The sequence below is a fragment of the Mandrillus leucophaeus genome, unplaced genomic scaffold, assembly GCF_000951045.1.
Source record: "Mandrillus leucophaeus isolate KB7577 unplaced genomic scaffold, Mleu.le_1.0 Scaffold499, whole genome shotgun sequence".
NCBI classification, from domain to species: Eukaryota; Metazoa; Chordata; class Mammalia; order Primates; family Cercopithecidae; genus Mandrillus; species Mandrillus leucophaeus.
In genome coordinates this window covers 2188289-2209568 of record NW_012105353.1, presented here as the reverse complement: position 1 = coordinate 2209568, position 21280 = coordinate 2188289, and the positions used below count along the sequence as shown (strand labels likewise).

Sequence of the window (21280 nt, the reverse complement as noted above, 5' to 3'; positions counted from 1 at the left end):
GAGACGGAGTCTCACTCTATTGCCCAGGCTGGAGTACAGTGGCGTGATCTCAGCTCACTGCAACCTCTGCCTCCCAGGTTCAAGTGATTCTCCTGCCTCCGCCTCCCAAGTATCTGGGATTACAGACCCACACCATCACGCCGGGCTAATTTTTGTATTTTTAGTAGAGATGAGGTTTTGCCATGTTGGCCAGGCTAGTCTCGAACTCCTGACCTCAGGTGATCTGTCCGCTTCGGCCTCCCAAAGTTCTGGGATTACAGGCGTGAGCCACTGTGCCCGGCCATTTCATGGTATAATATTTTAATAGAACCATATTACAAAAGTTATAAAAGTAATCATTGTTTTATAAAATGAGTGTAGACATTTTAGTGCTGTGATAATTTTAATAATTTTTGGAGAATGGATCTTTTAATCTTCTCTTTTTCAATTAAAATTTTCTTTCATAGCATATTAATTTTTCAGTAAAGCTTTACCTGATCTCCTCAACAAGTGATCATTCTCAAATTTTTTTTTTTATTATACTTTAAGTTCTGGGGTACATGTGCAGAACATGTAGGTTTGTTAGATAGGTATACACATACCATGGCATTCTCACATTTTTAAGGGGGAATGTTTATAGGGAAATACCACAAAATGGTTAAAATGAATAAACTCAAGCAGAGTTTCTTACCCTTAGCACTGTCGACATTTGGGGCTGGGACTGTTGTAGGGACTGTCCCGTGCATTGTGGGATGTTTAGAGCACTCTTGGTCTTTACTCATTCGATCCCAGTAGTGCCCCCAGCCTATGTGACAACCAAAAGTGTCCCCAGATGTCTTGGGGGGAGCATGGTCACCCCCCAAGGGAGAACCCTTTAACTAGATTTAGATTTTAATCTCAGATACAGATTGTATTTTTTTAAGTGGTTGAAAAAAGGCACATGCAATAACATATGCTAGTTGCATGATTTTTAGTGCACAAAGCAATACAATTTATGGGCAGATTCATTTGTAGTGATAAAAATGTGTGGGAATGATACATATCAGCTTCAGGATAGAAATTACCTCTGGGTAGAGGGAATGGGAATGAATGAACTTTTATTTTTTGGCATTTTACGTTTCAAAAGGCAAGAGATCCATAGCAAATAAGCCAAAATATTATCAACTGTTAAATCTGAAGGGGATATACATTTTTTTCTGTATATTTGCATGATCTTTTTTGAACTCCTGCGGCATATCATATAACATTTGTTATACTTTTTAGCTTTTGTCATGCATTTTTTATTACATACCAGGTTGTAAACTTCTATGTATATAAGACAGCTTCATTTACTCACTCATGTCAAACACAGGATACAAAAGAAAACCTTACATAAAGCAGAGGTCCAATAAACATTTGTTAGTTGACTGATTGAAATGCTTTTTTTCTTTGGTATAGATTTTTTGTGTGTGAGATTTGGTCTGAAGTACTAAAACTTAGCAGTAAATCTAACTTTTAGTATTGACAAACTATGGTAGTTTTCAAATAATAAATAATATAAGTCAAGATCTCTAAGGAATTTCCTGGAGAAATCTAGGTTTTATCACTGAATAAATATCATGGATGGTATTTTATATTTCTATAGTACTTGGCAAATGCATGTTAGCTCTGATATAATTTACCTGCTATAGAATGTATCCTGTGCTTGAATTTCCTCCCATTTTATAATTTTACTTATAATGTAAAGATAAATACTTTTGGACTAAGTTATTTTAGAAGGTTTACACAGTAAAAAAGATAAAGATGAAAGTAATGAAATATTTGCCTGTTCTTTTAAGTGTATAAATATTATAACATATTATTAGAAAACTATTTAGAAATGTTCATTGGTACTAACATTTCTCCTCGGTGATGTGTGTTTGTGTGTTTCAGAATCATTTTCTACAACAAAATTTACATACATGGCTTGCAAAGGCAGTATAGCATGATTATGGTTGAGAAATGGCATTCAGAATCAGTCTTCCTGGGTTTAAAATCTCAGCTCTGCTACGTCTTAGCTGTGTGATCATGGGACAAATTATGGAACTTCATTAAAACTCAGTATCCTCATCTGTAAAATGAGCATAAGATCCTCCTCAGAATGATGAATTGAGAATTAAGTGAGATAATCCACGGGAAGCACTTAGCATGGGGCTGGGCACAAAAGTACTTAAAAATAATAACTTAAAATGAAGCTTACTTTTTCAGGGACCATACTGGTCTATAAAGTAGTAGTTTCCCAGCCTGGCCAACATGGCGAAACCCCGTCTCTACTAAAAATACAGAAATTAGCCGGGTGTGGTGGCGTGTGCCTGTAATCCCAACTACTCAGAAGACTGAGGCAGGAGAATCGCTTGAATCTGGGAGGTGGAGGTTGAAGTGAGCTGAGACTACGCCACTGCACTCCAGCCTGGGAAACAGAGCAAGACTCTGTCTCAAAAAAAAAAGTACTAATTTCACTTGATCTTAGCCAAAAGGCTGAGAAACAATAAAGTAGTAGTTTCTATGTTTGTAGGGTTTTACTTATGCCCAGGGAGCAGACAGGATATTTGCAAATAAAACGTGAACAGAAATATTTACAATACTTTAGTTATCAAGTTATATTCCCTGCTATTTGGATGATGAAATAAAGAATTTCTCCCAAGAAAACACTTCCTCAGAGAGTAATTAGAAAACGAATTGTAGACTACAGACGGCCCTCCATATCAGCAGGTTCCACATTGATGAATTCAACCATCTGAGGATCGAAAATATTCAGAAAAACAAACAAAAATTTAAAAATACAACAATAAAAATACATATAAAAATAACACAGTATTACAACTATTTATTTGCATGGCATTTACATTGTACTAGGTAGTGTAAGTAATCAAAAGATAATTTAAAGTATATAGGAGAATGTGCATAGGTTATATGAAAATACTATGCCATTTTATGTCAGGGATGAGCATCCATGGATTTTGGTATCCTCAGGGATCCTGGAACCAGTGGCCCCCTCTATATCATTGTAGATACCGAGGAATAACTGTTATAACCTTTTGAAATGGCGTAATCCGTGAATAGGAGAATAAAAGAGTATTTTATTCTGTTCTGTTTCATGATACCTGTTGGATATTTTAACTTAGCAAAAGATTTGAAAAATAAGACTTCTGCTACTTCCTTATACAGTGTATGATCAGTTTAAAGAATTCACTGTTCCAGAGCATAATTAAGTTATATAACTGCATTTTAAAATAACTTAGTAAATTGTATGGCTGTTAATACCAGTTAGTTGCTTTGCCAGAATCTTAAGTAAGGGACAATTAATACTGCTAATAAAACAATGACCTAAAACTTTAGACAATCAGCAACGCAAGTGAGTTGATAGTTATAAGTCTCTCTGTCTAGTATGAGTCTCTAGTGATTGAGGCTTGATTTTTATGGGGTAGAGATCTTGAGAATATTGAAGGAACTATAGGCTCTCCAGATATTTCTATTTGTTAGTACTTATAACATTTATTTTTTATTCTCTTTCTGATTTTTTTTTTTTTCCAGCTGGGGAAATTTATTCTGGGAAATGTGAAATGCCTTGATATGGTTTGTTTACTCATGGAGACGGTAGTACAATTCAGGAACCTTTATCTAAAGTTACCTAGTCTTTCTGTTTGTGTTCCAAAATACATAATACAATTCCAATTTTAAGGTAGAATTAAGGGTGAGGCATAGAATTATCATTCATAGATTACTGGTATATTTGATAACATTCTTAGTTTATTGCTTAAGATGTCAGCTTTTAAATACCTCATATTTTAAATAAAGACACTGAAACAAGTAGCAAACTATGCCTATCTTGCTAACTACAGCTGGTGACATTCTGTTGCAGACGTTGTGGGGGCAATGGTATGCTTTTATGAATAAATTAAATTCAAAACAAGTTTTTCAGAGTTATTTTTTGTATGTTTTTCTCTTTGTCTACACCTTTATTATATATAGCATCTCAGGGTGATGGTAGAATAAGTAATAAAGCTTGACGTGTTACTTCCTACCTCTCCATTAAATACCCATGAAGTTTTACAAATTAATAAACTAAACATCGAAGATCGCTAGCAAAGTCCAGGGAGAATTAATTTTATTAGCAGTACTGGGTTGAAAGCATACTCTTGAACATCATGCTGTTTATCCTACTTTATGAACCCAAATCAGGCCAGATATCCAAAGGGAGTAGGAAATGCCTTGGACTCATGCTCACAGGAACTGAAAAATAAGCAGCCATCTCACTGAGGTTAACCATAATCTGACACCGCTGGAGCTGGAGTTCTCAGCCCCCTACTAGCCTGCATTAGCATCTGCATTTCCAGATCTTTGCAGAGACCAAAATGTCCTAAATATAGTAAGGGAAGAAGCAAGGAAGGATTGGAAAAGGCATGTACTATCCTAGGATTCGGAGTCCCCTGTGGCAAAGTGTGGTGAAGGTAGAGGGAAGAGAGGCTGTGCTTAGAAATGTGGTCTCCAGAATGCCATGAGGTAAACAGCTAATGGCATGTGCTCTTCTTATTCAGAGAACCCTGCCCAGGCAGTTTAACCTCAGACCAGCCAACCCCAATGGGAAGGATATGTGCTAGTGAGCCAGGTTCTAAAATCGGGCTCAGGGTGCATCAGTTCATATTTGAAGTTCAAGTTGAGGCCAAATGCCAGTCCTGGTGGATCTCTTTCCATCTTAGTAAGAATGAGTTTTAAAGGGTGGAGCAGAGAAAACACTATGAAAAGATAGGGGAAGATAAAACATTGCTGTGAAGATTTAGAAGCAACACATGGTTCTGAAAATGACTTTTTCTAACAAACCAATAAAGTTAAGACATCTGCTTAGTCTCCCAAAAGAAAGCTAGAAAGATAAGACCTCTACAGAGAGTGAATAAGCTAAACAAGGCAAAAAATGCAGAAGTTGGCTGAGATAAAGACAAGTGAAAGAAGCCTTAAATGGATAAAACAAAATTGTGTAGCACTTTTGAACTCATTAATGTTCATTTACTAAATATTTATCGAACACCCACTATGTGCCTGCTATTCTAGGTGCTGATGATGCAATCATGAACGTTGCATACTAAGTACAAAAACTTAGTACAAAATATACTAAACAATTATGAAAGATCCAACCTAAAAGTTGTAAGGTTTGTGGTGGAAAATAATAGAAAAATAGGAGTAGAAACAACATATAAGGTTGCTATAAGGAGACTTTTCTAATTTCATTGATTTCCAGGTATTATTGATTCAAAAAATACACATACACATACTCACACACACTCCTCTAGATATATTCCGAATAATTTAAAATTTTTATTTCAAGGAAAAGGAAAAGTTCTAACAGTATTTAGGGAGAAAAAAGAAGTGATCTATATTGGAACAAAATCCAAATAGGCCTCATACTTCTTTTCTGCTACAAATACCAGAGACTGTCAGGTCATTGTTCCCCATTTGATGCCTTATGTGACAGTATTATAATTTCTTTATGTTAGAAAATGGCAGTCCTTCTTTTTAGACCCTTAATTTCCTTCTTCTTGGAAAAATATCTTAGTATATAGATTTTGTTACAAGAAGACACTTTATTCCTACCTGCATTAAGTTGCTTTAATAAGCATATAGACTCTGGTGTCTGTGATGTGAATGGCATTTTCCAGGGCTTTATGGTGCACTTAAGCTTCCAGTGACTCTGAAGAATAAAAGGTTGCCTTCCCAAGAATTCCGTGCCTATCAAGTTGCCATGTATATGTGAAGATGTTCAAAAATGCAAAGACTTGGAAAATAAGACACTTTGTCAGAAAATCTTTCAAAGATGTACTCTGGCTGAGCAAAACATGAATGCAAATCAATCACTCAAATATGTATAAACCATACAAGAAAAGGACTGGTGGTAAACAGTGAAGCAAACTGAATATGTTAAAAAAAATAAAATATTATAGCTCATGTATCTATAATTACAAATTAAATTCAACAGTCAAACCCTGCTCTCAAAAATAAATATATTTAACAAAATGGTATAAGAAGAATCAGTGTCGATAACCTCAGATTAATTTAAAACAGTTCAAGGTCACAATACTTTAAACACTGGTTCTGGCATAAGAACAGATCAGTAGCCTATACTAGACTAGGCTAGAGTCCACTAGAAAAGTCTGAAAGCACATCTAGTATCTATATGTAAGGATGCTAAGATGTAACAACTAAAAATATCTGGTAAAGGGTATTGGGAAAATTGGTTTAGTGTTTAGAAATTATATTAAATCTGGATTCCCTCACCATGTCATATATTAAAATAAATTACAAGTGAATAAAGATTTAAGGAAAGAAATAATTAAAATATCAAGATACATAAATGCAGATGAATATTAACCATGCTCAGGCCAAGTAAGGACTTTGAGCACAAAAGTAATGGACATAATTACAAATGCCTGTATCAGTAAACTTGACTATGTAATAATTTATATTCAACAACAACAAAACTCTAGCAAGCACAACAATCTGGGGAAAAGATTTGTAACAGAATTTGGCAATAAGTTATCATCCATGAATCAGCAAGAAAATATTAACCCTGGGGGACCGGATTTCACTTATTAGAAGAAAACTTCTCTAATCTCATTGAATGCCAGAGAAGTTTTTTTTTAATGATTTTATTTTGTTTTGACAATGGGTGTAGGGTGAATATTCTCACACACTGCTGAAGGGAACTGTGACATGACGGTTTTTTTGGATGTCAGTTTATCAGTATATATTGGGAACCTTTAACATTCATACCCTTTGAACCAATTATATCACTTATAGAATTTACTCTGTGGAAATACAGATGCAGATGTTGAAGTATGTTCATTAATAGACTTGTTAAATAGCCATCCATGAAAAATGGTGGTTTTAAAAATAACAGCTTGAAATGTTGCTTATATAATATCAAGTGAAATAAAAACAACATACAATAAGATATCCAGTATTACTACTACCATTTGAGAAAAATTTACTAGAAGAAAATACACCAAAATATTAGCAAGAGTTAATTTTGTAAATGTCTTCTCTATATCCTTTTTGTACCCTTTATATTCTTTTTGTATTTTCTGTAATGAGTTTATATTATTTTTATAAGCAGTTTGAATACATGTGAAATGTTAAATTCTTTCCAGCATCTTCTCTTAATTGCATGTGTTTTTCACTAAACACTGAATTGGTTTAATGTAGAAAACTTCATCTGTTCGACTTCATTCTTTAAGTAAATACATAAACCATATTGGGGGAGGCGGAGAGAGTGAGTTTTGAGGAGAGAGGATTTTCGTGGTATTCTTGAAAGGATAAATAAAAGAATAAACATTTTATTTGACCCCCATTAGCCGTCGCTTTATACAGTAAATTGTATTTATGAGATGCCAGAGAAAAATAACTAATGAATTTATTCAAGGTGGTATAAATGTGCCACTTACAAATTTAAATTTGTAGTCACATCAGTGGACCGTTTTGAACTGAGTAAAATCTTTTATAAAATCAGACAAAATTTTAATGCCTAGGATGCAATGAAAGAAATGTATGTGGGAGTCTTTCAGTTAGAGTGGAATATAAGATGGAACACTACCTGGAACAATATTCATTTGAGATATGTGCAGTTTTTCTCTATTCCTGGAAGCTACACCTTTGTGCTGTGAGAAAAGCAAGAGGAGGTTCCTGATAGGGTCTGGTCTTTCAGTTATGCTGTAGGTAGATTGCTAGCTAGAGCCATTAGAAAAGGAGCTGGGTAAGAACATGATATCAATGTATTATGGGAGAGTAGCGTATATAAAAGAGTCACCTTTGTACTACGTGGGATAATATTCTAGCTGATAATCTTCTGCATTACTTAAAATTGGCAGTTCTTCCTTCCCAATAATAAAATACCTGGAAGGAGGAGTTTCTTTAAGTCAGAAGATCCATTAATGTACAAATAAATTGTACCCTATACGTACAAGTAAGTTGTCTGTACCCTACAATCCTACTCCTTCATTAAAAACAAAAACACAGTACCTTTAAGTGTCTTTTTCCTCCATAATTTATAGCACTTGCCTGGTATTGTGTTTAATTTTAAAGTCTTTGTTTTGATGCAGGGACGTTTTATTAAATATTAAAAGATTTGATCTGAAAGTGTCCCCACTTAGAGTAAAAAAGAACAGGCCTGAGTCATTCAGAAGGCTTTCATATGACATGTTGGCTTTGAAGAATTTATATTAATTATTTTGCCAAAAGCTTTTTTATTGCTTTTATATACCAGAATTGGATACAAGTTATTTAGTTTAGTGGTACTTAGTTCTTAGCATTTCCATTTCCTTTCCAGCCCTTATTTTCTTTCCTCCCAACCAAAAACAACAAAAAAGATTTTCATATTTTCTTTTAAGGCAGAATTCTGTTATCTCTTCTGTTGAGAAGAGATAAATAAGGGCAGGACGAAGGTGATGATTGGTATTTGGTGATGGAATGTTTATCTCACTTTGGATTTGCAATGACCATCAATAGGGACGAGCTGGAGAAAATTAGATATGCTTGTTAGCATTCTGCTACCAGCAACTACTGTGTATTGGAGAGGCCCTTTCTTGGTCTTGGAAGGCCAATTAAAATGTGTCTCTGGACTTCAGAGGGCAGTACAGATGAGAGTCTGCCACTCATCCTGGCACTTTTGAGTATCCTCAAGACATTGACACTAATGATTTATGAGTTAAGCATATTCCGTCACCGTATCTGCTCTTTGCTCCACACCCTCTCCCTTTCTTCCTTTCCTTCCTTGACAATGTTTGTGGGGTGATAAGAAAGAGAATTTTGGAACCAAGAAATGAGGGGTGGCGGGGGAGAGGAAGATGATGTATTTTTGACACTCTGGCTTCTTGCTACTCTGTCCCAGAATATACCCCCAGGCAATTGGAATCCCCAGTCGGAAAAACACTGGAGAATGACTTTCCTTCTGCTTTCTTTTCCCTTGCAGGAAACACATGAAATTGTGGCAATCAAGAAATTCAAGGACAGTGAAGGTAGATATATATATATGTATATATATCTGTATATATGTATTTTTCCTTCTGTATAAAGTTTTTATAAATAGAGTGTGGAAGAAGTGGGATCTAGCTGGTCAGACACTGTCTATTCCTGATATTTTGAAGTCACAGTCTCAAAGTGAATATAGCTTATTTCTTATGCTTTACTTTCAAACATTTAGTTCCTTTTATGTGGATCTTTTCAAATCTCACGATATTAGAAAATTCATCTTTTTATTTTAAGGTTGCAGTCACCTTTGGAAATCTTGCTCCAAAGGCTGGTTAGAAGAAATGTTGTTTACGCTGTTTCTAAATATTATTAAAATTTAAAAACTGGCTTCAAGTAAATACTTCTGGGGGTCCACACAAATAGCAAGTACTATGTGAAAGATTTCAGTATTGGTTACTGTCATCTCCAGCTCCTAGTCAGAATTAGAAATACAAGGATATATTGAGGGATTGATTTTATATTTAGAATAATGCATTGGGAGAATAAAAGCTTTTTAAGAAGAAATACTATGCTTAGGGGCCTTCATCATATCCGGACCATTTCAGACAGAGTTGTAAAATTACCCCATGCTGGGCAAGAAAGTTTAAAATAATGCATTTCAGTAGTTCATTAGTTTTAAACTCTAGACTGTTGGCCATCCAAAGATAGCCAAATAGAGAAACTCTTGACAAAAATAGGTGTGGCCTTTAAGGTGCTCTAGACAACATTTTTTTTCAGACTTTTTGGACTGAGACCCACACTAGAAATATATTTCATATCCTAACCCAGTGTCCGCACACATATGTAACACTATATGTAAATGAAGCAAAAATGTCACGAACTTCTTTGTTATATGAATGCGAAGCTCTCTACTTTCTGTTCTCTCCTGTTCATATAAATACCTATTGTGACATCAAATAGATTGACTTCACCACTAATAAGTCAGAGCCTGCTCTTTGAAAAACTATGGTCTAGGTGTAAGAAGTATCAACACAGCATCAATCTTGATATCTAATCAGAAGTATGGAAATAGCAGTCATAACTTACCTTCATCAGCACACATCCCCTAAGTGATGTAAGACACCAGCCTCTATATTTATGAACCCTCACCTCAGAGACTTAGCAAACATTAAATAACAAAAAGGGACTTGCTCCAGGATAGATGCAGTAGTATTTGATGTAATCCATCTCTGATGTGCTAGTTATATGAAACACATGCATATCAGCTGGGAACTTTAGCAGTCATTGTATGGGCAGGCATAAAGGGAAGGTAAAAAGGGGAAGGTAAAAAAGAACTTTTTGCTTGTTCTGGGGAGACAAAAAAATCTTGCTTCAAATGGGATATTTGTGGTCTAGCAGGAAGCAGTAGCCCCAGGCCATCCCACTGTGATACCATTGGAAATGAGCTCTTTGAGCAGTGACTTTGGGTCAACAGGTGGCTGAGAGACAAATGGTGATTTCCTAAAAAGAGTGGTTGCAACAGTAGATCAGAGCACAATCTTCGCATGCATGTAAAGGCTTCTGGCTGTGCATTCATCTTTCAGGGCATATTGGCAAGCATCAGTTACCACCAAAAATAATAACTGTCATCAGATTTTGTAAAAAGTACAATCTAGGCCATGTGTGCCATCTTTTTCTGTTTCTGAGACAGGGTCTCACACTGTCACTCAGGCTGGAGTGCAGTGGCGCGATCTTGGCTCACTGCAACCTCTACTCCCCAGGCTCAAGTGATTGTACAGCCACAACCTCCTGAGTAGCTGGGATTACAGGTGTGCGCCGCCACGCCCAGCTAATTTTTTTGTATTTTATTTGTAGAGACAGGGTTTCACCATGTTGCCCAGGCCGGTCTCCAACTGCTGAGCTCAAAGCGATCCGCCCGCCTTGACCTCCCAAAGTGCTGGGATTACAGGCATGAGCCACCTTGTCCAGCCCCATTACTTTCTTTTTAAGTGAATACCATGTTCTTTATAATCTCTATCTTGTGCATACCAATTCTTAGCTTCAATTATATATTTTTACCTGTGTTATGATAGCTTTAGAGTAGAAATCTAGTGTATCCATTGAAATTCATTGAGCACTGAGTGAAGTGCTGTAAGAGTTGAGGTGTGGATACTTTCAAGAAGCATATGACCTATTAGGAGAATTAAGACCTGCAAATAAATAACAATAAAACACAGTAGAGAACAGTTATTGCCTGAATGGAGACATGGAACTTGGATCATTTTGAGGTGAGAGAAACTGTTTCTAGACATGGTATTGGGAATGCATGAATAGTCTAGACATGGAAAGCATTTGATCTGCCCTTATTTTATTAAACCAACAAAACATTAGTCTGGTCTGCCCTCATCTCTGCTAGACCATTATCACTCACCATCCCTCAGAGGCATGCAGTCTTATCACCCACCCCACCTTGTCAATGACACCTACGTACCACCTACACATACTTCTAGAGGGATACTTCCAAAACATTTCTGTGCTAGAACCCAAAGATATATCCTATTATTCATAAACTTTTTCATTCCAGTCTGGCCCACTTACCTGCTGTTTACATTTCTCCCAGGGAGGTACTAGTGCTCTCTTTTTTCTGTCTTTACCCTTTTTCTCTGGCTGGAGTAGTGTCTTGCTTAATGGAAAGAAAGGATACATGTTCGGTAAACAACTCTTTTGGAGTGTGAAGTGTATATAGATAGTCTCATTCAGGTAAGGATGTCTATTCAACCCCTGTGTAAACCATTTAATTCTCAATCAGTTTATTATCTTAAATTTTAGCCAATTATAATAAAAAACAGAGTGTCATGATAATATTGCCCTCATTGTCATGTAGCTCTCATTAATCCCCTTTATTAGTTATTCTTGAAATATTCATTTGATATTATGGCAGTGATTATCTAGATCTAATGTTTAAAAGTCTTAGTGAAGATAATGAAATAATCCTGTAAAAATATTGTGAACTGAAATAGGATCTGCACTTGGTCTGAGCCATGTTCAAGGTAATCCAGTGCAGATGCTCCTTGACTTGTGATGAGGCCACATCCCAGTAACCCATCATAAGTGGAAAAAATTGTTACGTACAAAATGCTTTGGCTGGGCGTGCTGGCTCACACTTGTAATCCCAGCACTTTGGGAAGCCGAGGCAGGAGGATCGCTTGAGCCCAGGAGTTTGAGACCAGGCTCAGCAACATGGCGAGACCCTGTATCTGCAAAAAAATTTTTTAAAAATTAGCCAGGCATGGTGGTGCATGCCTGTAGTCCTAGCCACTCAGTAGGCTGATGTAGGAGGCTTGCTTGAGCCCAGAAGGTTGAGGCAGCAGTGAGCCGTGATCATGCCACTGCACTCTAGCCTAGGCAACAGAGTGAGACTCTGTCTCCAAAAAAAGCCTTTACTGCACTCAACTTACCACACATCATAGCTTTAGCCTAGCCTCCTTTAAACATACTCAGAACAGTTACATTAGCCTATAGTTAGGCAAAATCATATAACAAGGCCTATTTTATAATAAGGTGTTGAATAGCTCATGTAATTTATTGAATACTGTAGTAAAAGTGAAAACCAGAATGATTTTATGGGTATTCTAAGTATGGTTTCTCCTGAACGCATATGGCTTTCATGCTATTGTAAAGTCAAAAAATAGAAGTCAAACCATTGTAAGTTGGGGACCATGTATTCTCTCACTAATATCACGGAATATTTTGTGAGAATATATGTTAACTTCTAGTAGCTTTAAAAGATTTTGCTAATGTCCTACTTTCTTGTTAAATTCATATGTATTCACAAATTTATGTAAAATGTTTGTGAAACTATATTTTGTTAGACTACTATTTAGTTCAAGAAGTCTTTATTATCCCAGGATGATAGATCACTATTTAAAATGGGAATCAAAATTTCATAGCAAATAAAAGTTTATTTTGGGACTTTAAGTGGGTAAAATGAAACTAAAATTATGAAAATAAGTTTATAGTTAACACGAGTTAGGTTATAGTAGCAACTAATATGCTATTTCAAGAAAGAATCAAGTGTTAACCTTTTTGGGAGGAGGAACAGTTTTTAAAGTAAAATTGTAGGCTAGGCCAATGAATAGCTTATATAGTAAACAGGGTGATTAAGAAATATATAAAAAGCTTTGTCAGTTTTCTCTTCTTTTTTTATTCCTGTCTATGTGTCTTCTTCTTTTTCAGGCTGTGTGTGTAGGGCGGGGCGGGGGAGAGACAGGGTCTTGCTCCATATCCCAGGGTAGAGTGCAGTAGCATCGTCATGGCTCAATACAGCCTTGAACTCCTGGGCTCAAGCAATCTTCCTGCCTCAGCCTCCCGAAGTAGCTGGGACTACAGGTACACACTACCACTCCCAGCTAATTTTTTCATTTTTTGTAGAGGCGAGGGCTCGCCATGTTTCTCAGGCTGGTCTCGAACTCCTGGGCTCAAGCAATCTTCCTGCCTCAGCCTCCCAAAGTAGCTGGGACTATAGGTGCACACTACCACTCCCAGCTAATTTTTTCTTTTTTTGTAGAGGCGAAGGCTCGCTGTGTTTCTCAGGCTGGTCTCGAACTCCTGGGATCAAGAGATCCTCCTGCCTCAGTCTCCCAAAATGCTGGGATTACAGGCATGAGCCACCAAGCCTTGGCTTTTTGAGGTTTTTATTCTCTAGTTGTTAGCAGATACAGTTCTATCCGATAATTTATCAGTGTCTTTGCCTGTGATTCTCTCTGAAAGACTTTGACACCGTGACTTGGCGATATAGATTCCTGTTAAAAGGGAAGAATGTTTGAGTAACAAAAAATTTTTGTCTGAGCTTACTTCATTAGTTAATTTTTTCTTGTTTTGATGCTTGTTGACACTTCATAAATTTGGAGTCTCTGATAATGAGTTATTTAAGATACCCTAAATGATGGTATTCTAAGTTTGGCTATTAAGTTCCTGCAGAGAAATTTTATCTAGTAAACACCTGACCAACCAGAAGTCTCCATTGTATTAGTTCTGTTCATTGTAATAGTTCTGCTCATTATTTGGAATTTCTGAGAAGGGAAAAAAATGACCATAGACCATAAAGATACTAGAGATTATTTAGTTAAAAGGCACTTTTCAGACTATGTATAAATTACAAATTTAGCCCAATTCTTCCACCCTTCCTATGACTCCCATCTTCTACAATGAGGTTTGATGTTCAGATGATAATGTATCACTATTGGATTGTCATTCTCATACATACACAAGTACAAGTGTCTGCTGTCCTCAATTTATTAAATAACCCAAGAGCGCTGATTTAGATTATATAGCTTTGGACCAGCAAGAATTCAAAACGTTGTCTGTCCAACCTTTACTTGAGGAAAACCTATTGTCTAGAATTTATTTTTGACATACATTTGGACATTCTTTTTGCTTCTTTAGACTTTTCCATCTTTCCTTAAATGTAAGGTGATGGAGTGAGAGGAGAGCCTCTCTGCTTGTCACTGGGCCTCTGTGCATGGCAAGGAGGCTGACTCCAGGGAGCTATGCAGTAGTCTACATTTAAGATGAAACTTAGGTTTTGTCTCTGCTTTTATATGAAATAAAATTACTTGCATTTCATATTCTGCTGCTTAATGTTTTCTATAGAGAACTATCTTCCTCTTGGAATGGACATATTCTTCTTAATTGTTAGAAAACATTTAATTGATCATCTGTTCTGTCTTCTAATTTATTTTATTCTTCTGTTTACCCAGACACACTGGAAAGCTCTATACTGATCTCTGGATCAGGAGTACTCTGGTCTCTTATTTTATATAATGGTACAAAACCAGAGTTCGTAATCTGTAGTCCTTAAATTCAAGAGCCTGATTTCTATGTGAAAGAGGCCTTGAAACAAAAAGTCCAACCCTTGACTAAACAAAGAATTTGATTAACTGAGCTTGAGCATTCTGGCTAGTCATGGTTTTACCATACTTCCTTTTCATTTTCAACATGGACCTCCTTCAAACTTCAGGGATTCTTCTAGGATTTGGTGATCATTTTACATCTTCTGTGATTTCATAAATTTCTACTGTGCTTTTACCTGTTCTTCATCTCTAAAGATTGGAGGGTCCTCATCTTTCTTGGCGTATGTAACAGTAGCACTAGCATTCAAACTCCCTCAGGCACAATGTCTGTCTGTTGATCTCCCTTCTTCAATAAGAGCAACCAGACTCAAATATGGCACCCCCGTGGTTTTGATCAAGGATGGGTTGATTTTGCTTTATCAGTTTATCTGTTTAAAGGTCCATTTGGGGTGGGGGGGCTCTTCGGCTATACAAAAATGTCAGGTTTGTGATTTCACAAAGTAGGTTACAGCTATTCCTGGATTTCCTTTCTAAGCCCACAGTTCTTTAAAAATAGAGTTACAATAGAGTTTCTGCTCATCTTTAGGTTTTTCTCTTTTCATCAGTTATCTTTTAATCTCCTTTGCTCCTGTGATCTTTCTTCTTAAGAATTGTTCTCTTTTACTTTAGTAAATCGTTCCTGATTTTTAGGTATGTTAACTTGCCTTACTGGTAAGTTTAGAAGTAGGACAGTTTTGGGGTTGTTTTTACTTAACATCCTTTTTCCACCCTGCCATTTTGTCCTCACTCAGTGGGGTTTCTATATATCTGCACATAACTTTGTCAGAGTTGATCCTGCATTCAGCTAAACCCCCTCAGTGATAACTGATGACAAGGTGGGTCAGCATGCACATAAGCAGTTATCACATAGAAGTATGGACTCGGGAAGAGTCCTTCTGAATAATACAGTATAACTCAGCCCCAGTGTACAGATGATGGACCTCAGGCCCAAAGTTGCATGGCGTGTATGTGAATAATTGCAACTAAAATGCTGACCCAGGATCTTCGTTGAGTTTTTCTTCCACCCATACAATGCCGCCTTGCCGTTCAGCTAAACGGTAGCATAGTTATACCTCAACCTGGGTACTGTGACTCACTTTCCAAAACTCACTGTATTGTATACTATGCCACCTTTGTTCCTATGAGGTAGAATGTGACCTTCAGCTCATGCACCCTGAGAAAGTTATCCTTTCTAGACTTGGTTTCTTCATTTGTAAACTGGAGCCCAACCTTGATAAAGAATCCTAGCCTAGACAAAGAATCCATGGGGATTATTTCAACTACATGGCAGTGATTTTTGTGCTCATTTCAGTGGGCTGTGCTACCATCCTTTGAAAATGCCTTACTGAATGCTTTTGTGAGGCATTTTGTAATGCCTTGCAAAATGCTTTCCTACTTTGTGTACCTCCCAGAAGAGAAGCCTGTGTAATTCGACTGTGCCTTCCTTTTCCCCTCGTCATCTGATAATTTAGTTGACAATTTTCATCATAAAGTGCAGGGCAGGCCAGGAACCTTCAAAGTACTTAGAAAAGCAAAATTATAGGATGTACCCAGTAATAATGAAGAGCGCCCATTTTGCTTGAATTTAGGGAATTAACTCCACTTCCTGCCTGTTCCCATTCATTGCAATCTTAGTGCTCAAGTGTTTACCTCAACTTTTAATACTATGACTGGCATAAAGTAGAAAAGCCTTTATTTCCTAAAAACAGCTGCTCAGATGAGGTTGTTTGGGCGCTACATTCTAGGTAATTTTGTGTGCTGCTTTTTGATGATTCATTTATCTTCTCTAACCATTGTTAAGTGGAGTCAATACAGATTCGAATAATGTATGTATAACAAAGCAGCAAAGTTCCATGAGGTTTAGGCTCATAATCAATAAAATTTTAATGAAAAGAAATAATAGATTATTAGATTTGAAAAAGGCAATAGGATTTTTGGGAGATGGAGGCATTTATTTGTTTCTTTTACTGATGAAAACTTAAGTGGCTTGCCTAAAGTTGCATGGTGTACTGTTGGTTGATTAAAAGGCTGAGTCCAAAATGAAATAATAAAATAAAATAAAATAAAATAAAAATAAAAGGCTGAGTCCAGAATCTAGGTCTCCCTAGTCCTAGTCCACTGTTCCTTCTACTAAAACCATTCTGATGCGGCCATTCTGAAGAGGGTTTATCCATTAGCAAAGTGAAACTGCCACAAGCTGGTAACAAATAATAGTACGATGTTTTTTCATTTGCATTTCCAGTACCAAGAATTCACCAAGCATCATAGCTTATGGATGCTCTTAATGATTTTCTTTCTATTTAGGTATTTGTGTGCATGTATATGTGTGCGTTCTTGACCCTGAGCACTGTCAGTGTTCTGTGTCCTCCATTGTTTCTAATCACATACTGTAGAAGACACCTAGGGACAGAGGTGAATAGGGAGAAAAGAAATTCAGTTTATCATGCTGCGTGATAAGCGGTGCTTGAGGAAATTGACAGTGCTGTAAGAAAACTGGGAGGCAAAGTGCCTATTGTTTGCCCTCCAGTTGCTGTGACTGAAGTGAGGAAGAGTTAGGCATGTATGAGCAGAGATTTCCTTACGGCCACAGGTGAAGCATTCATATAGGAAGAATGTATTGATCACCTCTCCTTGTGTCAGGTACAGTCCTAGTGTATATTGTTGAACAGAGGAATTGAGTCCTGTCCTCCTTGAGCTCTTGATTTAGCAGGGGTGGTTGCATAGATTGTATACCACTAAGCAAACAAATATATCAAGAAAAATGGTGAGAAGTTCTGTGAAAGAAAAGTCCAGAACTGTGATAAGGAATAATGGGGATGGGGGCCTACTTGCTTTCATGGTCTGGGAAAGGCTCTGGAGGAGTGACATTTAAACTAAGACCTGAAGGAGCAAGCCCTGTCAAGAGTCTATGTAGTAGACTGAGCATTGTCGGCAGAAGGAGCAAGTCTGAAGGCCATTAAGGTGGAAAAATGAAGTTTGGGGCTATTTTGGGAACTGAAAGATGGAGGTGAGGGAGAGGGACATGAGATGGGGATGGAAAGACAGGCACAGACCAGGTCATGAGTAATCAGTAGACTTGTATCTTGTTAAATTAGTCCCTCGTTAGATCATTTGTTTCTTATTTGAGATCTATGTGTTATTCTGTTTCTTAGAGATAGATGGATTTTAGTTTGATTACCCCAACCTTGAGTAACTCAGAGGGGATATCAGAGAAGCATGTTCCTGATCTTGCTTCTTTAGGAAACTGCTGGTATTCCTGGGCTTCAGCAGCTGCAGCTACCTTAGCATTCTAACAGTCACAGAACACCACTGCTCTGGCGCAGCCCCAATTTGCAGAACACCTGGACCTTTGTCCTCTCCCAATCCTCTAAGTTACTTTGGGATGTCCCCAATTGCATCTCAGACATTCCCCCACTGCCAGGTGGCATCCACTGTCATGCTCTTTTCCCTGTAAGTACCCAGTTCCCTATTGACCATCTTGGTGTGAGCCAGGTAATTCACTGCTTATGCACAGTTGACCTTTCCTACTGCTGGTTCTTGTGTTCTCATAGGCAGTATGTCTCTTGGTCCTAATCTGTGTTCCAGTGTTCTCCAACAGCTTTCTGGCTAAAGTAGAATACTTCACTTATGTAACCAGTTCACAAGGGAGTGTTGACTCTATGCTCCCAGTTTGTTATGGATACTCGGGTGCTACAAAGCCCTTCCCTTTTCTTTAAACTCAGTTTGAGTGGAGGGTTGGGAAAGGGGACTGGGATAGAAAATAATCTGAGGAAACACTCCTGGCTCTGCATTTAGAATCTTCCCTCTCCCTTTGGAATCCATTCAGCCTTTTTCCTCCTGCGTGCCTTGCTTAGAGAGCCTTTCTTCTAGAGAGTGTATTTATTAGGCTTCTGTGCCCCTATCTCCACACTCCATTTTCTTCCTTCTCACACTGAAAGACATGTCTGATCCTGAGGGTCACACAGCTCTCAAGCTGGGATTCTGGCCCTTACCCAAAAGCTTGTGGCTGCATGTGTTTTAGACTTCATAATTTTTGGATTTTAGAATGGACGTGTGGCATGTTATAATGCATAGTACCCAGTAATCAAGTAGTATTTCTATAGCACAACATATGAATGTTCATATTAGATTGGATTAACAAAGACTGTAAATAGTCTCATGTCATTTCATGTGTTAGCCCTCAGTGAATTTGCCCCAAACTTCGAAAAAGCTTTCAGTTTTTAGACTGTGTTTTGGATTTTGGACTTGTAGATGAAGGATTATGAACCTGTATCCTGGTACATATATGCAAAAACATGGTAGTTAAGATTTCCCGGGTAAATCTAAAGGTATAATACAAACTCACTTAAATAGAAATATTATTTTCATCACTCCCCTGCCAATTAATCCATTAGAGTTAATATGATTTCTGTCCTTCCTCCATAACCGTGGAGGTTATCATGAATGAAGTTGATGGTATGGAAGAGGGTCTATTGGTTCAGCATAAGTTCTCCATCCCAGAACAGCTACACCATCTGGGATGGACAGATGGACATGCTACAGGGAGGACAGCAGGAACCTATAGCAGCTGCTGTTCAGAGAGAAGATTAGACACTCTCAGAATTCCCTGCAACTTGGCTGTGACTTGCATTGTGGATGCTTGGCACATGACCTCTGCTCCCTGAGGTGACTCATGCAGCCTAAGGAATAAAATGCTCTTTTAGGCCAAAGCTTCATGCCATCCTTAAAAACATCAGCTACTACAGATGCTGGCTGCATAGAGGTTCCTCTGCACACTGATACTTTTGATTCCTTATGGCCTTTTTAATCTCTTTCCTTCCTTGTATAGAGTGTTAGAGTTCAAATGACAATGGATGCTTATATTGTATCTGTAAGTGTGTTTTTATACATACACATAGTAAAAGAAGTATAAGAAAATTTTTATACATACGCATAGTAAAAGGAGTATAAGAAAATATAAACAGGAAGTCAAGTTTGTGCTGATCAAGTAAACCCTTTCTTCGATTTTCTTATTCTTGATCCTTTCAACAAGAAAACATATTATTTAATATTCCATTCTTGGACTTCTTATGCAGAAGTACTCAAAGTGGAAAGTGAAATTGGAGTGTTTTCAGTGTTCTTGGAATTCTTTGAACAGTAGCTTGAAAGTTTTCCTTTTACTCTCTTCACCATTATTTACATTCTAGAAAATGAAGAAGTCAAAGAAACGACTTTACGAGAGCTTAAAATGCTTCGGACTCTCAAGCAGGAAAACATTGTGGAGCTGAAGGAAGCATTTCGTCGGAGGGGGAAGTTGTACTTGGTGTTTGAGTATGTTGAAAAAGTAAGTCATTAATTGCCAATGTGCAGTTTTGCCCTATTCTTTTATTTAATTTAGTTCTTTTATTTAATATTCTTTTATTTAATTATTTTTTATTTTTTTCTGACATTATTTAAGAAAATACTGTTATCTAATATGGCTTATCAATGTACTCATAATCTGAGGACTTTAAAAATGAAAGTGTTGTTCATAATCACTAAACATTCTGAAATATATTTAAGAGTTTTGTACAATTAAACTGTATAGAGATAATCATAAGTTTAAACAATATACTGATTTGGCTTCTGAAGTCTTAAACTCTATGTTCAACAAGTAATTTTTAGACTTGACTTAACTAAGCCTAAACTGAGGGAGAAACTGGTAAGCTGACAGTGATGGTACAGGCTGGAAGAGGCTGTATAAGATACCACACTGAATTAGACCTAGGCTGGGGAATGAGTGGGCCCAGGAAGCAGCATTTGTGAACTGCCAGTGCTTTGGCTTTATTTGAGGGAAGGAGCTGTACTAGGAGGCCTAAGGTGAGGCTTGAGGTGGTAGATGAGACCATAAGTCAATAGTTGCAAGCATTGGAAAAGGAAAGAAAAGCATGCATTGTTTGAGCTGTCTGTACACTTGCCTTAGCATGTATTAAAAAATGGTCAACTTGTTGGTGACAATTTTAATAACATGACCTAAGGGCAAATGTATGTTACAGTAATCAATAATGTGTGCCTAGAAATTTCTTGGAGAGGGGCCTCGTGCAGTGGCTCACACCTGTAATCCCAGCACTTTGGGAGGCTGAGCCAGGCAGATCGCTTGAGCCTCAGGAGTTTGAGAATAACCTGAGCAACATAGTGAGACCCTGTCTCTAAAGAAAAAGAAGAAGAGAAATTTCTTGGAGAGCAGCTGACCTACAGCAGTTGTTAAATGGTCAAAAACTTAAACAGATAAACACTTTAACAACAGTAGAAGAAACTAGAGCCAGGCAAACCTTTAAGCAAGTTTTCTTGATGAGTAAATAGGTGGCTCCTGCCAATTCCTATGCTGTTGTCCAAAGAAGGTTGAAGCAGGAGAGGTTTATGTTGGCTGCAGGTCTATATCCAGGTTCTTGCTATACCATAAATGACAGAGTATCAACATTGTTATAACCAAATGG

At 37.3% G+C, this 21280-nt stretch overlaps 1 protein-coding gene across 2 annotated transcripts in view; it reads left to right on the top strand.

Annotated features, from left to right (window-relative positions):
- Positions 1 to 21280, top strand: part of CDKL5 (cyclin-dependent kinase-like 5) — a 237155-nt gene that overhangs the window by 138767 nt on the left and 77108 nt on the right. For both annotated transcript variants that reach the window (XM_011995813.1, XM_011995815.1), the window contains 2 exons: positions 8957 to 9002; positions 20012 to 20148. In XM_011995813.1, coding sequence (XP_011851203.1) covers positions 8957 to 9002; positions 20012 to 20148 — 183 coding nt within the window. The remainder of the gene's footprint in view (positions 1 to 8956; positions 9003 to 20011; positions 20149 to 21280) is intronic.